The sequence below is a fragment of the Bos mutus genome, chromosome 11 (assembly GCF_027580195.1).
Source record: "Bos mutus isolate GX-2022 chromosome 11, NWIPB_WYAK_1.1, whole genome shotgun sequence".
In the NCBI taxonomy this organism is placed as follows: domain Eukaryota; kingdom Metazoa; phylum Chordata; class Mammalia; order Artiodactyla; family Bovidae; genus Bos; species Bos mutus.
In genome coordinates, this window is record NC_091627.1 from 81782660 (window position 1) to 81800590 (window position 17931).

Sequence of the window (17931 nt, forward strand, 5' to 3'; positions counted from 1 at the left end):
CCCCTAGACTAGGGCATGGCAACCCACACCAGTATTCTTGCCTAGAGAGTCCCCGTGGACTGTAGCCTGCCAGGCTCCTCTGTCCATGGGGATGCAAAAAGTCTTAATTAAGATGTTACAGATACCCTTTCTCCTTTTTAATTGATAAGTAATCTGTGGGGTGATATTTGAGGCCAGGAATATCAAGGTCAATGGTTTTACACCCAGGGTTGGTGTTCCATGATGATTTCTTGACTGAGTCATGTGTTACTGAGGTGGTTGTGATTTTCTAAGTGTCATTGTTGATGTATTTCAGTGACGAGGAGTGCTCCTCTTTCAAGAGGTTTTAGTGTAATGTTCTCCTTCAGTGTAATAACCAAGTCTGCCATTATTTATGCCGATGCTCAGCGTTGGCCCACATTTGGCTTTTCTGTCCCCTGACGTGCCCCCATCAGTCTTTGAGCAGCTTCTTTCTGACACGCAGGGTACTGTCTGTTTATCTTGTGTTGGTATTTTTTTCTACCCCAGTTTCTTCTGTGTACTTTCAGGTATGTTCTATTCATGTATGTTGGTGCCTTTTCCTTTTCTGCCGGTTTTATTTTTGCCTAACCTATAGTGGTAGGTACTATACATTCCTATTTATTACTCATAGTTTGGAAATTGTTCTCTATCTCATGTGCATTGTATTCCATTTTATGCGTATGTCATACTTTTAACTAGTTTCCTTTTGGTGGCTATTTAGTCTTAAATGTTTTGGTTTTACAAACGTTGCCTTAAATATACAATCTTTTCATGTCATTTTACATATTGCTGAATGTATTTGTAGTATAGTTTCTATAAGTGAGACGTTTCAGGCAAAGAGAATGTGCATCTCTGACTTTGATAGCTATTTGTCACAACAAGAGGTAGTGCTGACATCCAGTCCTATTCAGCCAGGGGTGCCTGTTCCTCCTCCCTGATGTTAGCTGTGTGCATTATCAGACTTTCTCATATTTACCAATCTGGTAAGTGATACAATTTCTTTGGTTTAAATTGTTTTTCCATTGTAATTAGTGATACTGAATATCTTTCTTTAATTTAAAACTTATATTTAAAACATTTAAGATTTTTTCATTTACAAAGGTAAGTTATATTTCCTTTTTTTGTGTGAACTATCTAATCATTGGCCTGCTTATATCCAGGTGCTTTGTGATAATGCTGTAAATATTATTGGTCCATCAGACTGAATTCCTCAGAAACAGACTCTGCTGACTTTTGTCTGAGCCACACTTCTAATTGCAAGAACCTGAGCTTCATTAAAATCAGCCAGGGCAGAAGGGGATTTTCCAGAACTAGAGTGGATCTGGACCACAAGACCTATCTTTGGGACCATGGTCGTTATCTTTTCTGTTATTCTCTTGGCTGTGCAGCTGTTTAACTTGTTTCTGTGGATCAGCTTTATCTCTGTTTCTTGTTGCACGTGGTAGGAAATGGTTGTCTAGCCCCAAATTCAGATGTCCCCCATTCGAGCAGTCCACTGTTTGGTACCAGTTCACTGGGGGAGATGCAGTGAAGGAGCTCAGGGTGGCCTGTTCGTGGGTCTTAACTGAAGGCCCTGAGCCTTTCACTGTATTCTCAGGATTATTCCTTCTGAGCCCAGTGCTTTGAACCTTGGTTAGGTTGGACTCTTTACTCAGAGGGGGACCATCCTCCTTGTCCTTGTTGTCTGGATGAGATGCTTTTGGCAGAGGGACAGTCACTCCTGACTTCTTCCAGGCTATGTGGTTAGTGTTCGCAACAGGGGTCTGAACTCACATAGCCCTGGGGGTAGGAAGATGCCATGGGGTACCCAGGAAAGGATAGTTCTAAGGGAATCAGTGTTTTAGGTCAACTTCCATATACTTTTAAAGTTGCATGCCTAGCATAAGAGGTCCCTTATAATCATTTCCATTCTGCAAAAGGGCAGCAAACTATTACCCATTCTGGACAGGACAATGGTGTATTGCCCTGCTCTCTGGGGTGCCGTGGAGTGAGTGAGTCACTCAGTCGTGTCTGACTCTTTGTGACCCCATGGATTATACAGTCCATGGAATTCTCTAGGCCAGAATACTGGAGTGGGTAGCCTTTCCTACCTTCCCAACCCAGGCATCGAACCCAGGCCAGGTCTCCTGCAATGCAGGTGGATTCTTTACCAGCTGAGCCATAAGGGAAGCCCAAGAATACTGGAGAGGGTAACCTTCCCGACTCAGGAATTGAACTGGGGTTTCCTGCATTGCAGGTAGATTCTTTACCAACTGAGCTATCAGGGAAGCCCCAGGGTGCCGTGGAGATACTTCTAAATATAAATGTTGAGAATATGAGTCTAATGACTGAGACTATGAGTCTAATGTTGAGAATATGAGTCCTTTGTAAAAGAGCAAATCCTTTTACAGGTTACAAGTTTTCTGAGTCTGTTTTTAATAAAATTGAAGGAGGAACCAATTGAGTTGTTGGTTGGTCATTAAAAATAATTTTGATAATAGATGACTGCATGATTTTGGTGTATCACTCAGGAGTTCACGGAATTCAGAGATGTTGCTATTACCAAACTTCCATCACCATCTACTTGTGAGAACAAGGTTTCTCAGGGCTTAATATATGTAAAAATGAAAAACAGGAAATTTAGTATTTTATAGGGAATTGTAAGTATAGTCAATAAGAGACTTTCAAGCCTGAAAATACGTTACATTAGTCTTCCCAGGTGGCACCTGGTGGTAAAGAACCCGTCTACCAGTGCAGGAGACAGAAGGGGGTTCAATCCCTAGCTTGGGAAAATCCCCTGGAGGAGGGCGTGGCAGAATTCCATGCCTGGAATTCTTGCCTGCAGAATTCCACGGACAGAGGATCCTGGAAGGCTTTAGACCATGGGGTTGTGAAGAGTTGGACACGACCAAAGCAACTTAGCATAGCAAAGGCTAAAATTTGGGGGTAGAATTCTAGATGGAGTAGAGTGATGGAGCTACAAATTCGAGAAATTTCTGACTTAAATAGGGATTTTGTATTTTTAAACATTATTTATTTATTATTTTTGGCTGTGCTTGGTCTTCATTGCTGTGTGTGGGCTTTCTCCAGTTGCCGTGAGCGGGCTTCTCGTCGCCATGGCTTCTCTTGTTGCAGAGCACGGCCTCCAGGGATCGAGCGCTTCAGTAGTTGTGGCGGCACAGGGGCTCAGTTGCCCTGTGGCATGGGGTGCTTCCTGGACCAGGGATCAAACCGGTGTCCCTTGCATTGCAAGGCAGATTCTTAACCACTGGACCACCAGAGAAGCCCAACATTTGTATTTTTAACTGGATGAAGGTAGGTGTCTAGTTGCGATGGTATTTACAGTCCACTGGCTACATTTATAAGAGTGACTTAATAGTTTAAGCTGTTATTTAAATGCACCAGAAACTGTATTCTTTGCAACTGTTTAAACTTATAATGGAAAACTTGAGATGTTAAGCATTAAGCTTACATAATACAAAGGGGAATTCAGATTTTCAAAATTGTTTCAGGGTAGATGAGCAGGAAAGGTTTAAGTGGCGACTAGCTGCTGCTTCTTTCAGTGATGTGCCCATTTGTGCCTCCTCTGTTTTCTGTGTCGGCCAGGGTCCCTTTCCAGGTCCACTCGGCCTTCCTCTCCTTCCCGGCCCCTCATCCATGGTGACTCCGCTGTGAAGCTGTCAGAGGCCTACTGAGGATGGAATTGGCTTTTATAACACTGGCTGGCTTTCTTGGATTTATATACTTTTTCTCTCCTTCATGTGTGTGACCCTGGGCAGGCTTCTCGACCTTGTCAGGTGTTGAGGTTTCTGATACCCAGGGCTGCTTTTGAACTTTTTTTGTGGCTGTGAACTATGCAGACCTTTTACTTTCTGATCTGATGATATGCAGCAGCTAGAGGTTATCCAGGGACAGTAACGGTTGACTGCTTAGAAATTCCGATACTGTTTGGTTCCAGTAATACATTTGTTTGAGATTTTGACTGCACATATCCTGGATTGGAGCACACGCTCTTTAGCACCAAAGACTGCCCGTGTCAGGATTGAGAGGGGGGGCCCGTCCCTAGTGCCCCTCTTGTCAGGCTCACCGGGTGTCGTCATCGGTCACCCAGAGCTGCCTCTGACCCGTGGCCGCTCATTAAGAGGTTCCACTGCGCTCTGCTTCTTCCAGGTGGTTGACGAGTGTGCAGAAGCCAGGCACCCCAAGATGGATCCAGTGCTTTTGCCTTTGCAAGCAGGTGCTGCGATTAGATTTAGGGAGACTGATTTAAGAATTACTTGTAGGTCCTTTCAGATTCTGTCTCTGTCTCTTAGGACTGGTAAACCGTATAGTCAGGAAATCCCTGTTAGAGCCTGGGGGAGAATGGATACATGTACCTGAAACTGTCACAACATGGGTAATCAGCTGTCTCTCGATACAAAATAAAAGATAAAGAAATTCCCTCTTAGGGAGGAATTCCACTGTTACCCCTCAGCTGTCCTCATCTGGGAGGATAGGTTGCCCCTGGCTGGGTGTAGCTGCACAAGCCTGGCTGTCACTTCCATTCCAAGACCCAGGTTACTCCTTGGCTTAGGGGGTCAGCCCCATATGGATGAGGGGGTATCAGCTGACCCTGACCCTCATTACACGGAGAGAGACACTGGGGTGGTTCAGCCGCCTGCTGGGGGATCAGTTACACTTGTATAAATTTGGATTAAGAATCCTGACCTTTGCGTGGCTCCAGGGCGCGAGGGGTGCTGTTCTGCTGCAGGAGCTGTTGGGATGGCTAATGGAGACTGGATGCTGTTTGCTCAGGGCCCGGAATCTGATTTCTAAGGAGGCTGCTGCAAAATAGTAATGGGCAAGCAGGGTGACTGCAAACGCACTCTTTAGATAATTTTTTTTTCCCTCCAGTTCTGTCACAACCCTCCTAGGACGTCATGCCCTGACCTTGTCCATGAAACTCAGCTTTGTCATGGTCACATGGCTGTACCTCGTGGCCTAAGCACAGGTCCTTCACACTGTCCCACATGTACTAGCCTGATTGGAGTGCTCTGCTATTCCAAAGATCATTCCTGAGGAAGTCAGCTGAACTGCCCCAGGCTGTAGGAAATGGTGGGGTTGCCTCTTAAGTTAGCAAGGAAAAGAAGCAGGAGCTTAGTGCAAAAGGGCCTTGATACGGCTGCGAACTTCAGCTGACAAAATTAGGGACCGGGGTTCTCAGAAAAGGAGAGCTGGGTGGAGTGCTGGAAAGAAGTCAGCTCAGAAATAGGAGTGTTTCCTGTGGGTACCTTGCCAGGCAGGAAGGCCATGCTGTGGCTCTTCACACATTCCTGCACTCTGAAGGAGAGGGGGAGATGGAGGCAGGTGGCAGGCAGGCAAGGGTGGAGTGGAGGTGCTTGGGTAGGGCACTGCTGGCCCCAGAGGCCACTTCAGGGTGTGGCTGTACCAGGCTTATACAGCTCAGGACTGTGGGAAGTGCCAAGAGAGAGGCAGCTTGGTTGTGCAGCTCAGTCCAGGCCCCTCTCCTTAGGGATGTCCTGACATGAGTTATGGAAATGTCTTTCCACTGGAGAGAGTGGGGGAAAGATGTAAGATCCTCCAGAATTGGTTAATACCTGTCAGGCTCCACTGGGCTTCCCTGATAGCTCAGTTGGTAAAGAATTCCCCCTGCAATGCAGGAGACCCCAGTTCAATTCCTGGGTCAGGAAGATCTGTTGGAGAAGGGATAGGCTACCCATTCCAGTATTCTTGGGCTTCCCTTGTGACTCAGCTGATAAAGAATCCACCTGCATTGCAGGAGACCTGGTTCGATCTCTGGGGTTGGAAAGATCCCCTGGAGAAGGGAAAGGCTACCCACTCCAGTATTCTGGCCTGGAGAATTCCATGGACTGTATAGTCCATGGGGTCCTTGTCAGGCTCCAAGCCCATCTTCTGCTCCAGGCTCATCTTCCAACTCCTCTGTCTGGGCCACAAAACCTTGTGTTAGACAGCAGATTAATTTGAAAATTGAGTTGCAGCTGGATGAGTTGATGTCAACTTCAAAGTTCAATGATGTTTAATTAAAGCCATCCAGAGACTAAACCCACTCTCAGGAAATTATTCTGACCGAATAATTAAAGAGAATAAAGGTTAGATTTGTGTTTCTGGCTAAGTCTGTGTTGAATTCAGCATCTCCAAAACATGAATTCCATTAACCTTTCATGAACCAACATTAAATTGCTTTTAATTAGTTGTCATTCTAGTTAGAGTCACACAGAAGAGCTGTTGTTTATACTTGGGGTGTCTGTTCCCTCTTCTCCTCTGGAGTTATGTCCTTGAATAAACGGCCATTCGGAAAATCGGTTCATAACTTCGTGTGTCTGATCATCCCTCCCTTATTTGGGTCCTGTTTACTGAGCATCAGAAGGAATTGCACCGGGGGATGTAGACTGCCGGAAGGCTACTTGCAGCTGGGGCTTGAACTGAGGTGTATAATTTGCAAAAACATGTCCCGTGACCATGGGAAGGAAAGTGAAGGGCTAGTTCAAGTCATAAGCTTGGGCAGGGGCAGGCCTCCGGCAGCTGAGGTGAGGCCTGGTCTTCCCAGGAGGGCCTTTTGATTTGGGAGATCCCTGCTGTCTGTCATTCTGTGGCCTCACTCTCCCTGAGCATTTATGCTTTGGGTGTGGGGGCTCCATTCCCGCTGAGTGATGGTCAGAGTCCTCATCCGGCCTGTCTGCAGGCTCAGTGTCCTGGAGGAGCCGGCACGCCTGGAGCAGGGAGTGAGACAGAAGCTCTGCACGCCTGCTCCGGGACTTCCTGTACCTTGTCACCCAGCATATCTTTTCTGTTTATTTTCCTGCATGACTGTGGATGAGAGGTGTTACGACCGAGGATCTGTAAGCCAGGATTCCTCCAGGTGGATCACTCTAGGCCCTCAGAACTCAGGAGGCGGGGTGGGGACGTCTGCTTCCTTTAGCCTCACCTCTGGACAGAGGTCAGAAATGCTGACTGTACCCCTTATTTGAATGTCTTGGGAGTGGGAGTGTTGAGGGGTGGGTACTTGCTGGTCTTTCCTGAGCTCATACTGTGTTCCGGGCTTAGAAGAAGCTCACTGTGGTCTGGGATCTGGCCCAGATGCCGTTAAAAACAGAAGGGACAGCCTGACTCTACTTGTGAAAACGATCGTGCCTCAGACCCAGGAGGGCTCAGGCTTGGGATTTCCTAGTGGTGCCAGGCAGCCCGTTTACTTCTGAGCTGGGGCTTGAAGTCTTGTTGGCTCTTGTCTTTCCCGGAGTTGGCCCGGCTCCCTGGGCTGTCTCTGGCTCCCCACGAGTTTTCTGGCATTCCCTTAATGGGCCATCAGGTGCCCTGTTGTCATTTCCTGCAGGGCTTTTCTGTGAGCAGATCTGAGGTTACCTGAGGATTGGCGCCCTGTCTCCCTAGCAGACTGGGGCCCTGGCCTACCTTCACCATCAGGAAGCCTTATGGCACACACTGTTCATTCTGGAATCGCTGCGTGCTGGGCTCTGCTGGGCAGTAGAGGCCAGATGGAGGTGATGCTGTCGCTGGTCCCCAAGCTCAGAGAAGGATGGGCCCAACCAAAGTGCAACAGAAGCGTCCAGGTCAGGGCTGGGGCCCAGGAATGAGGAGCAGCAGGGATGCCCTCAGAGGGGGCACTGTGTAAACTGCATAGGGATGCGTTGGGGTTCCCTGCTGCGCACAGCAGGGAGGGGCATTTGGCCTGAGGGAAGAGCACCTGCTGAAGTGTGAGAGGGGCGGGAGAGGGAGGCTTAGGCCAGGGGCCGCCAGAGGGCTGGGCTCTGGTGGGCGGGCACTCGGGGTGTGTGTGGGGGGAATGGCCACAGAATCCAGTGTTCTGCTGCTGCTTTTGAATCCATGGTGTTGATGTGGAGGGCACACTGGAGGGGGAAAAAGACTTGCGGCGTTGGACTGTGAGAGTTCAGCTGAGAGATGATGGGGGCCTGGGGACCAGCGGCAGTGGGCATGGAGAGAGAGGTGCAAAGCCCAGGGATTTGAAGGCAAATCCCTGGGATAAGAAGGCAACGGTGAATGCACCTAACAATTAGAGGTCAGGGTGAGGCAGGCTTCTGGGCGCTCCCGGGATGGCTCAGCCTGGCTCCTGTGTGAGTGGAGGTGCAGGACTGGGGGTCAGCAGGGCAGGGCATGTGTTGTTGGGAAAAATGGATTGCCTGTGAGCCCTCTACGCAAAGAATTTGAGTCTGCAGTGGAGTCTGGAGATAAGCCCAGGGTTTGGACTAGAGGTAGGAATTTCGAGAGGGTACAGGATATAGGGCTGGTGGAAGCCTGGTGTCTGCTACATTGTTAGGGAGTGTATGAAGGTGAGGAAATAGAATGGGGAAAATACCAGTATACAGGAGCAGTGGAGAAGACAAGAGCTTGTGATGGCCCCTAGGGTCTAAGATCAGAAGGAATGCAGACGTCATGTTGCGTGACAGAAGCGGACACAAAAGAGAGTGTAGCCCGTGATGTAACTGCATTAGATGAAAATCAAAGCTGGGCAGAACCACTCGGTGGTGACAGAGGTCGGAACAGAGCCGACCCCCGTCAGGGAGTACTGACAGGAGGAGGCTTCCCAGGGAGGCTTGTGTCCCCAAAACAGGGCAGCTCTTCATTTGGGCGAGCCTGTACACATGTAGGCAGATACATGCAGATTTACTGAGACTTCTGCACTTTGCTGTAAGTTATACCTAAAAATAAAATCTTTAAAAACTTAGGAAGGAAGATGGAAGTGCAGGGGAGGAAAAAGAGTTTGCCTTCCATTCCTCAGAGCCCATGGCTGAGACGTCTGTATTGAAAGACAGATTAATAAGAGGCAGACGGAAGTAACTATACGCTGCTGCTGCTGCTAAGTCGCGTCAGTCGTGTCCGACTCTGTGCGACCCCGTAGACAGCAGCCCACCAGGCTCCGCCGTCCCTGGGATTCTCCAGGCAAGAACACTGGAGTGAGTTGCCATTTCCTTCTCCAATGCATGAAAGTGAAAAGGGCAAGTGAAGTCACTCAGTCGTGTCTGACTCTTCATGACCCCATGGACTGTAGCCTACCAGTCTCCTCTGTCCATGGGATTTTCCAGGCAAGAGTACTGGAGTGGGGTGCCATTGCCTTCTCCAAACTATACGCTAATAAGAATTAAAAGAAAAATCCCCTGCACCACCCCCCCCCATGAGGAGCACACCCGATTCAAAGTTCTTGCTTACATTCGGTGTCAGGCGTGCCCAGAATAAAGCTGGATTGTGGCCACACATCCAGCTTCATAAACCCATGTGTATCTTATTTCAAAGTAATAGATACCTTATACTAGAAGAAAAAAAATTTTTTTAATCTGTCTTGAAAATAGAGAGGAATGGAAGTTTATGAACATGTAGACCTCCGTGTACATGGGAGCTACTCAGAGAAAAACAAGCAGCTCCCCGAAGGGGCTTAGAATTCAGGCTTCAGCACCGTCTTAGTAGGGAAGACGGGGGCGGGGGGGTAGACCTTCTGAGGGAGAGTGATTTTTAGGGACGTTGCGAGGCCCTTAGAAGGGTGATTGGGAATGTGATGGTTTGTGACAAGTGTGTCTGGGTGTGGGGTGGGCTCAGCCTCCTCTGTGATGAGAGTCAGCCTCCCCTGGTTGATGAAGCTCCCGGGAGGGATCTATAACAACTGAGTTCCTTTCGGAGCATCTGTCTTTAGGCAGATGGGAGCGTTCAGAGAAAGCCTCTCATTGGATTGGCTGTTTTTCAGATGCCGACAGCTCAGAACAGTCAACCTCCCAAAGTGGCAAATTTGGGGCTGGCATATTCTGGTGCCCTTCAGAAGGAAGATGGGAGGAAGGGGAAATAAGGAAGGAGGAAAAGTGGACAGAGGGAAGAAGCAAAGAAACCTGGAGTCTGTGGTGCCTGGCAGGAGAGGTTTGCGTTTTCCAGAAAGAGGATGACCAGTGTCACTCACACGCCCAGAGTCAAGCCTGGGGCTGGCTCTGCAGAGTGAGCCAGAGGCCGCCCTCCTCGTCCTCCCATGGTCACTGGAGTGCGTCCCCGGCGCATAGGACAAACCCTAACGCTGAGTGAGAAGAGGGGAGAGCGAAGATCCTTGCATGCAGGGCGTAGCTGAGATGGCCTGTGCCTGGGTCATAGCTCCCAGCGCTGCAGATGGCCAGTCTGGCTTCCAGGGTGCCCTCCCAGCAAATCCTGCTGTTCACATTTGACCATGTTTGATCAAAAAAGTTATCAACTACTGTAATTTAAAAGAACTTCCTTCTGTTTCAGTGTGAGGGTTTTCCATAGAAACCACTTGAGCCTGGGCGGCTGTGAATGGCGTTATTAGTGGAGCCATCTGCAGGCTCTCCTAGCTGTCCACACAATCTGTCACCTGCTCATCACTTCCAGTGCAAACATTGTTTATTGTGACGGAGCCCCAGCCGGTCACCCTTGACCCGGAGGGGCTACCTTCCCTGCGCCCTGAGGTGAGAACAGTTCCCCTGCTTTTCTCAAGCCTCTAGGATGCTGGGCCTACACGGGGCAGTGGGGGCGGAGCCCATGAGCTCCCCGGGAGGTCTCTGCCCTGAGGATCAGGTGTTCCTGGAGGGTAAACCCTTACTCTTTCTTTTGCACAGAGACCAAGGAGGAGGGGCCCAAACTTACCCAAACTCACAATGAAAAATGCCCCTTCCCTGCAGCCTTGAGTTTTTTATGTCAGATTCCTTCCGTGCCCACCATCAGGTGGGACTGCTGTGAGATCTCACTGGTGCTCTGGGGGCCTCTGAGACCGTGAATCTTAACACGTTCTACCAAGAGAGAAGGGACTTGTGGCTCAGCTCAGAATTAATTCATCTTCTAAATGGAAATGTCAAAGCCTGGCAAACGCTCCTGCTAATGATTCCGGTGCGGAGATATTCATGGGCAGCAAACAGTAGGCCACATGAAAACGGATTTTGCCAATGAAACCATGGGGCCATCACTCTCCAAGGAGAAAGCCTGGTCACATAATCTCAATTTTGCAGCAGTTTCACTGGAGACCCATAAATAGTAGAATTCTTTTTTCTTGTCATTTTATTGAGTAAGGGAAGGTGATTCAGCCCAACCACCTGAGGGAAGGCAGCCGTGGGGGACTTGCCATGCAAGCATTTCCAAGAAAGGAAGTGAGCATCAGCGACACTCAAACCAGGCAGAAGGGAAGCCAGAGTGGACCCAGGAGCAGTGAAGGCCCGGGGACGGGGAGGACTGCTAGCGGCAGGATGATGCACTGACTGTTTCTCAGCCACGAGCAGGTAAAGCCTCCGTGCTCCCAGGCACACCCTCTGACCAGTGAGCTCCCCCTTTCCAGGGGCTCCCCCAGGCCCTGTGGGGGCCGAGCAGAGGTGGGGAAAGCTGCAGAGAGCGTGTTCCACATCGGCAGTGTTTTATGCGATCACAGGTGGAATACCTCAGGTGCACCAGGATAGAAATTTTATTAAAAAAAATCTGTGTTGTATTAAAGCCCATTTTTGTTTCCATAGTTCCTTCAAAAGCATAAAGAGAAGGGAGTTTCTATATCATTACTTCAGGAAAACTTAGACTTAGAGAAAGTGTAGAGTCCAGGGAACCCTTCCCTTAGCTTCCCCCCAATGGTGACATCATATATAGTGCATCATGTTGTTAAGTCCAGGAAGGGTTCGCTTGCACAGCAGTCGTGCCGACTACAGGTCTGAATTGGCTTCCCCCAGTGCGACTTAGTGCTACGTGTAGGTTCATCACCCCCACAACCGAGATGGAGCCTATTCATCATCAGAGGGCCCCCGTGCCGCCCCTCTAGGTGACATCTCCCCCTCGCAGTCCCCTGGCAACTGCTAGTCTGTTCTTTATTGTCACTTCAGTAGGGTTATTAATGGAAGCATACAGATGGTAAACTTCCCAGATTGGCTTCCCAGGATCCATGCTCCGTGAGGGCAGGGCCTGTATCTTTCTCGTCACCAGGTTCCCGCTGGGCCCAGTCGAGTTCTTTGTACGAGGAGGTTTGTACGTACACCTGATATGCGCCTGTGGATCCGAGTCCCACACAAGCTTGCTGGGTGCAGACCTGCTCCCTCTTTGTGTCAGCAGCACAATATTTTTATTGCAGAGACTGAAAGTCTGCAGAAGGAAGAGGCCCTGCCCTGCCTGGACATAACTTACACAGTTGTGTTAATTGAGAAAGTTCTATGGCTGATGCGCTAAGAGAATGCGGCTTCCCTGCTTCCACCAGGTCACCACGTCAGCCCAACCCCGTGCTGGCTGAACGGGCATCACTGTGGAGGGGTGGGCTCGAGTACCCCTTGACCTTGCCTAGGGCGCACTCTGGCTTGGTAGCTACAGAATACCAGGAATGAAACGGATGACTAGGCATGTGGGCTTTTGCTTTTTATTATAGTTATTTTTCCTAAGTCCCCTTCTAGCACTCTGTCTCCAGCTCCCTCAGTGAGATCTGGCAAAGTGCACGTGCGTCATCCTGCTGACACAGTCGTCAGCACCGGTGGCTACGCATATTCACCTGTCCCTGGGTGACTCCCTAGGGAAATTTGCTTTCAGGACTGCGTGTTTACATTGCTGAGGGAGAGGAGAGGCCGGAGATTAAGGGAAGAAGCACTTGACCAGTGAAGAAACAAGCTGCTGTGCTTCTTTTTCAGTGAAACAGAAATTGCTCAGAGGTTGGAAAATAAGGGAGCAGCGTCTCCACACAAATAGGTTTAAAATGGAACCTCAGGGACTGAGGACTCGGGCGCCAAGGCGGGCAGGCAGTGCAGAGAGGCGCTGGCGGGAGGTGCTGTGGGGTGGCCTGGAAGCTTGGCCCCCACTCCAGTTGTAGGGGTGGCAGGAGGGGTCTTGTGCCAGGGAGGGGTCCCTGTCATGTGATTGTTCAGAGCCGAGAGTCGACCGTCCCAAAGCCTAACTGCTTTCTGTGATTTTTCGATATACTGGTCTCAAATCCTTCCTATCAGAAGCTTAGCCCATTTCACTCTCTTGTTATTAATAATCACTATATTACTCTTCAGTAGTAAGCATCTCCTATAGTGCCCAGCTGCAGAGCTATCCCAGGGACTCTGAGGCAGGAGGACCTGCCTTCAAATCTTGGTTCAGTCACTTGGTACTATTAGGGTGACCTCGCTTTTCATCTGTAAGTTTACTCACCTGGAAAATGGTGATCGAATGTAGGATGGTTGAAAGAATTGGTGGAAAGCTCTAAAATGTTACAACAGTGTCAGCTATGATGGTTGAATAACATTTAGTTCTATATGGATGTGGCATAATCCATGAGCACTCAGGTTCTGTTTCCCATATTTCTTGAATTTTTGTCCTCTGAGCTATATAAGTGGTATCTTTTTCTTCCATATTTCTGGATTGGTAAAATTAAAAATCACACGTGTTCAGTAAGTTACAGTCTCCTGAGGACGTCACCCACGGATTCAGAAATGAAACAGGCTAACATGTCTATAGGAACCAAACTTTCTTCTTCCATTTGGGATTACTTCTCTTTTAGTTCCCTTGCCTTTTTTGTATCAGAGGTTATTGTAGGAATCCATTAATGAGGGTGGCGTAGAAATCCAGGTTTCCTCTGTAAAAGATGACTGTAGTCCCTGAGAGCAGCAGTTGCCCTTTACAAAGGATTGCATCTACTTTTCAGGGAAAATGCCTGGAAACTTTTTCTAAGGTCCTTGAAGATGCCAGTCCTGGGCATCCTGGATGAAGGCAGCTTCTTCAGCAGAGCCTGTTTCTGTGATGATGACAGACGTGTAGCATCCTCCTCTGGACTGCGGACTGAGATGACATAGGGCCTCTGACGTTGCCCCATCTCCTTTCCAAAATCTGTGAATCTTCACCCTCATCCTTTGCTTCTTCCTCCCTATTTCTAAAGAATGTCTTTCTCCCAGTGTAAGTGGAAGAGGCTCCAGCTTTGGAGTTACAGCGCATGGCGTCCTGGCGTGAGGTCATTGGTGAGTGAACGTGGACCTGTTCCTGAACCCCAGCCCACCCCATGCGCTTTATGAGGCTGGGGCGTCAGGGGCTCTGGCTGCAGAGACTCCTCGGGCAGCAGCTCTGCTCCGCTCACGGCCAGCATACCTGCTCTTCAGCCTGTCTCCTTTGTCCTAGAAACCTGTCCTTGTCAGAAAAATCACATTGTTTAGTGCGTCTGTTCTGCTGCCTGCCAGCCACTGTGTCTCAGAACTGGTGGAGAGGAACTGCTGGCCCAGGATGCCTCTCACAGGTTAGTGTGTGTGTGTGTGTGGCTGTGAACATACATTCAGAGTCACCACGGATGAATAAGGTGATGATGGAAAACCCATCATTTCCATGACTGTAAAACTGGGAAATGTATGGAATACTTAATTCTTCGTAAAGAAAAATGTGCAGCAGCTACTTTATGGTTGCGGTGTGCAGAGGACGTGCCACTAAGCAACCCAGGAGAGATGGAGAAAGCGCGATGCTGAGTTCAAGGGCTTCCCGCAGGCAGACACTGGGGAGGCAGGTAGCTAGGATCACCCAATGTAAACATGTGAGTGAGTGCAGACATGAGATAAATTAAAACGAAGCTATTGCCTATTAAATGGAAGCGTAAATCACAAGTAATTTCCTCTAGCTTTATGAGATGGAGTCTGTCCCCACCAGAATGGCTGTATCCATAGCGGCGGTGGTCAACTGATAAATGTGTCCTTCTGAACTGTCTGTCGTGTCTCCTGATAACTGGATGAAACTAGCAGCATAAAGGAAGAAAGACTCAAGACACATTTAGAGAGACAAATGAAACATTTTGATTATTTTATTTTTTAATCTTCAAATTTTTCTGTCATAAGACAGGAATGCATGATAGAAATGGCTCAACATCTTCACATAAAACACTTGGATTCATTTTCATTCACAAGTTTTTCTAAAAACATCTACAATTTCATAATCCCACCCACTTCCAACCATAATCACAGATTTAATTGACTGTTAAACAGTAGTTGCCAGCAATAGAGAGCTGGAACGCTTTCTGCGTATTAGTAGTGTCTTTTTGAAACTACCACCCAAGATATCACAAATATCACGAATATAAATTTCATTGTACACAGCAACCCCAAAGGTGACTGATATCCCCAGATACACTCCCTGCTTATCATGGAGAGCGGTATCCCCCAGGTACTTTACAAAATGCTTTTTTCTTCTTCTAGAATTACTTGTTCATCTCCTATTATTTTGCAGGGTCTAGCACATGCTGACCTGATGATTCAATCACCACAGCTAACAGGCAAAAATATATGCCTGATACTGCTGCTGCCCTCTGATAATTATGTATAAACATACTGAAAAATGATGGGTTGCTTGGAGTCTCTCTTGTGAAGAGAACTGCTTTGAGGTTTTTTTTCTGAACAGTTGTAAACAAAAGGAAAGAGATATACACAACATATATCTATACACAGAGATACACACTGAGTATCTTCACTGTGGCACGTATCTTCTTATAGAGACACACAGAGTAAGTGTCTACACCCACTCACCCCTTCACACACACCCACACCCTACATACAGCATCTGAATACAAATGTGGTGAGTGTCCTTGGGCGTTCACGGGAGTCTGTATGTTACCAGATGATGAAATACCTGACTTGTATTACTCCTGAGAAGACAGAAGGGAATGACAGTTCTGAAGCACTTTGGAATGGCACAATCACGTAAACACTTGCATACTTAAGACTTCTGAACTCATCTGAAGTTTCTAAACATGATCTAACAACAACAAAAAGATATCAAACAATGCAGCAAGTTAAAAAATAAGTCTTTTTATAATCAAAGTAGAAACAAATATATAGGAAATGCATATTTGTCAGTAATTATTTTGAAAATAGGAAACACATACTTAAGAAAAACAATTGTCTGACAAAACTTAAAAAAAACAACAAAAAACCAAAACTATCCACTGCATAAAAATACATGCACTGCCCCCAGTAGCAGAGGATAGTCACTCAGAACTGCAAGGCTTAAAGCAACTCCACCAGATAAAATCACCATATATATAGGAAGTCTATTAAGTATGCAATTTATAAAAAATCACTGTGACTACTGTCACACTTCTGTAAAAAACAATTTGCAATTTGTTATTTTATCCCTCAATCTGTATAAAAATTACAACTAAACCAATGGATTTCAAGCACCAATTTAATCATTTAAACTTACTGTATTAATATTTGTTATTGAGGGAACAAATTATGATGAAGGCTAAGCTAAAATTAGCCAAGTTTCGTTTTATAGGCATGCGGTTTTTTTTTCTTCCATTCACTTGAAAATGTTTAGGCCAGTAAAGGGATCCTTGGCGGAATCCATTATTTCTGAGCATCAATGGTTTAATATACATTAAAAGCTCTTTAACAAACCACTGCTTTCTTAATTCTAAGATAAAATAGATCTGCACACAGGAAATTCAGGGACTGTTCCTCACTCTGACTTAGAAAAGGCAGCACCTACATAGTAGACTAACAAGCACGTCTGGACGTCTGCTGGCAGCATGAGAAAACGGTGTTATTATTCAGGAAGGCCATACCACTGCTCAGAGCGATACTGAAGTTTTCGTTAACTAAAAATTTCCACTAGATATCTGGGGTGGGAGGGTCTCAGTGAGAGTTTTTTTTGGTTTTTGTTTTTCTGATTTTCAGCATCAGGAAAAAAAAAGCACAGTCTGAGCCAGTAGATGAACAGATGAGCGACAGTGTCTGTGATGCCTCTGGCTGTTCCTGAAGAAACCTGTTCAGATAACGAGGGGTTTATTTTTAAATCTATACAACTGCTGTTTTTGTTTCCAGTATTTACATCATACTACTCACATACACAGTAATTTCTGAGACATAATCAATGTTTCAGTCTTTTCCTACTATTAAGTTTGGTTAATTTTCAACATACGTCAAACCGAACCTTTAGGTTGACTGCATTTAAGAGACGGAAGATGAGATTGTTGAAAACAGATTACGTGGAAACCAAAACTCCATCAATAGTGATTCTTCATCACTTCTCGGCATGTTATCTGAACTCTGCTATCACAAGACCACATGCAGTTGAAGGAAAAAGTGAATCGCACTGAAGTCCTGGTGTTAGGACAGGGATGAGGGGTCTTGCTGGTCCCCGGGAAGGGCGGCTTTGCTCTGCTCCTCGCTTAGCTCATTGGCTAGCTCTTCATAAACAGGCTCACCGAGGTCTTCGCTGCCCCCCTCACTCTGATCCTCACTGTGGTCTTCGCTGGGCTCCACGGTCTGTTCCAAGCTGTTCTCCAGAAGTGTGGGAGAACTGCTTATCCGACTTTCTTCTTCAGCTGTCTCATTTAAGGGCTGGGAAGGAGGCGGAGTGGGGGTATCAGACTGCACCACACTCTCGATGGAAGAGGGAGGGGCTTTGGTGAGTGTAGGATCCGCTAGAGTCTCATTTTGAGGCAAAGGTAACTTTTCCACAAGTTTCCACTGAATGATGCTCATGTCTTTTCCACCAGTTGAAATCAGGTGACTGTCATTATGAGTAAAACTGACATTGGTGACATGGCTGCTGTGGGCACTGTACTTGTGACTGGGAGCCTACGTGAAATAAATCAGACAGCAAAATTAAATTCATTCCCTACATGCCTACTTACAGCAATGGGGGAGACTAGGTTAGGAAGGTCAATTCAGCTTGTGAAACAAGCTAAAAAACCACAAATCATTGACTGAAGAATAAAGCTAGCAGCAATTTCCTTTTAATACCTATTATGTGTGACTGGAGAATCCCATGGACGGAGGAGCCTGGTGGGCTGTCATCTATGGGGTCACACAGTCAGACCAACTGAGCGACTTTCACTTTTCACTTCCATGCATTGGAGAAGGAAATGGCAACCCACTCCAGTGTTCTTGCCTGGAGAATCCCGGGGACAGGGGAGCCTGGTGGGCTGCTGCCTATGGGGTCACACAGAGTCAGACACGACTGAAGCGACTTAGCAGCAGCAGAGCATGTGGGAAA

General features: G+C 47.4%; 1 protein-coding gene across 1 annotated transcript in view; it reads right to left on the bottom strand.

The window, feature by feature from the left end:
- Positions 1–14711: 14711 nt before the first annotated feature.
- Positions 14712–17931, bottom strand: part of EML4 (EMAP like 4) — a 155080-nt gene continuing 151860 nt past the window's right edge. Inside the window, 1 exon segment of the mRNA XM_070379677.1 lies at positions 14712–17513. Within this exon segment, the coding sequence (XP_070235778.1) occupies positions 17040–17513 (474 nt within the window). The 3' untranslated portion in view covers positions 14712–17039.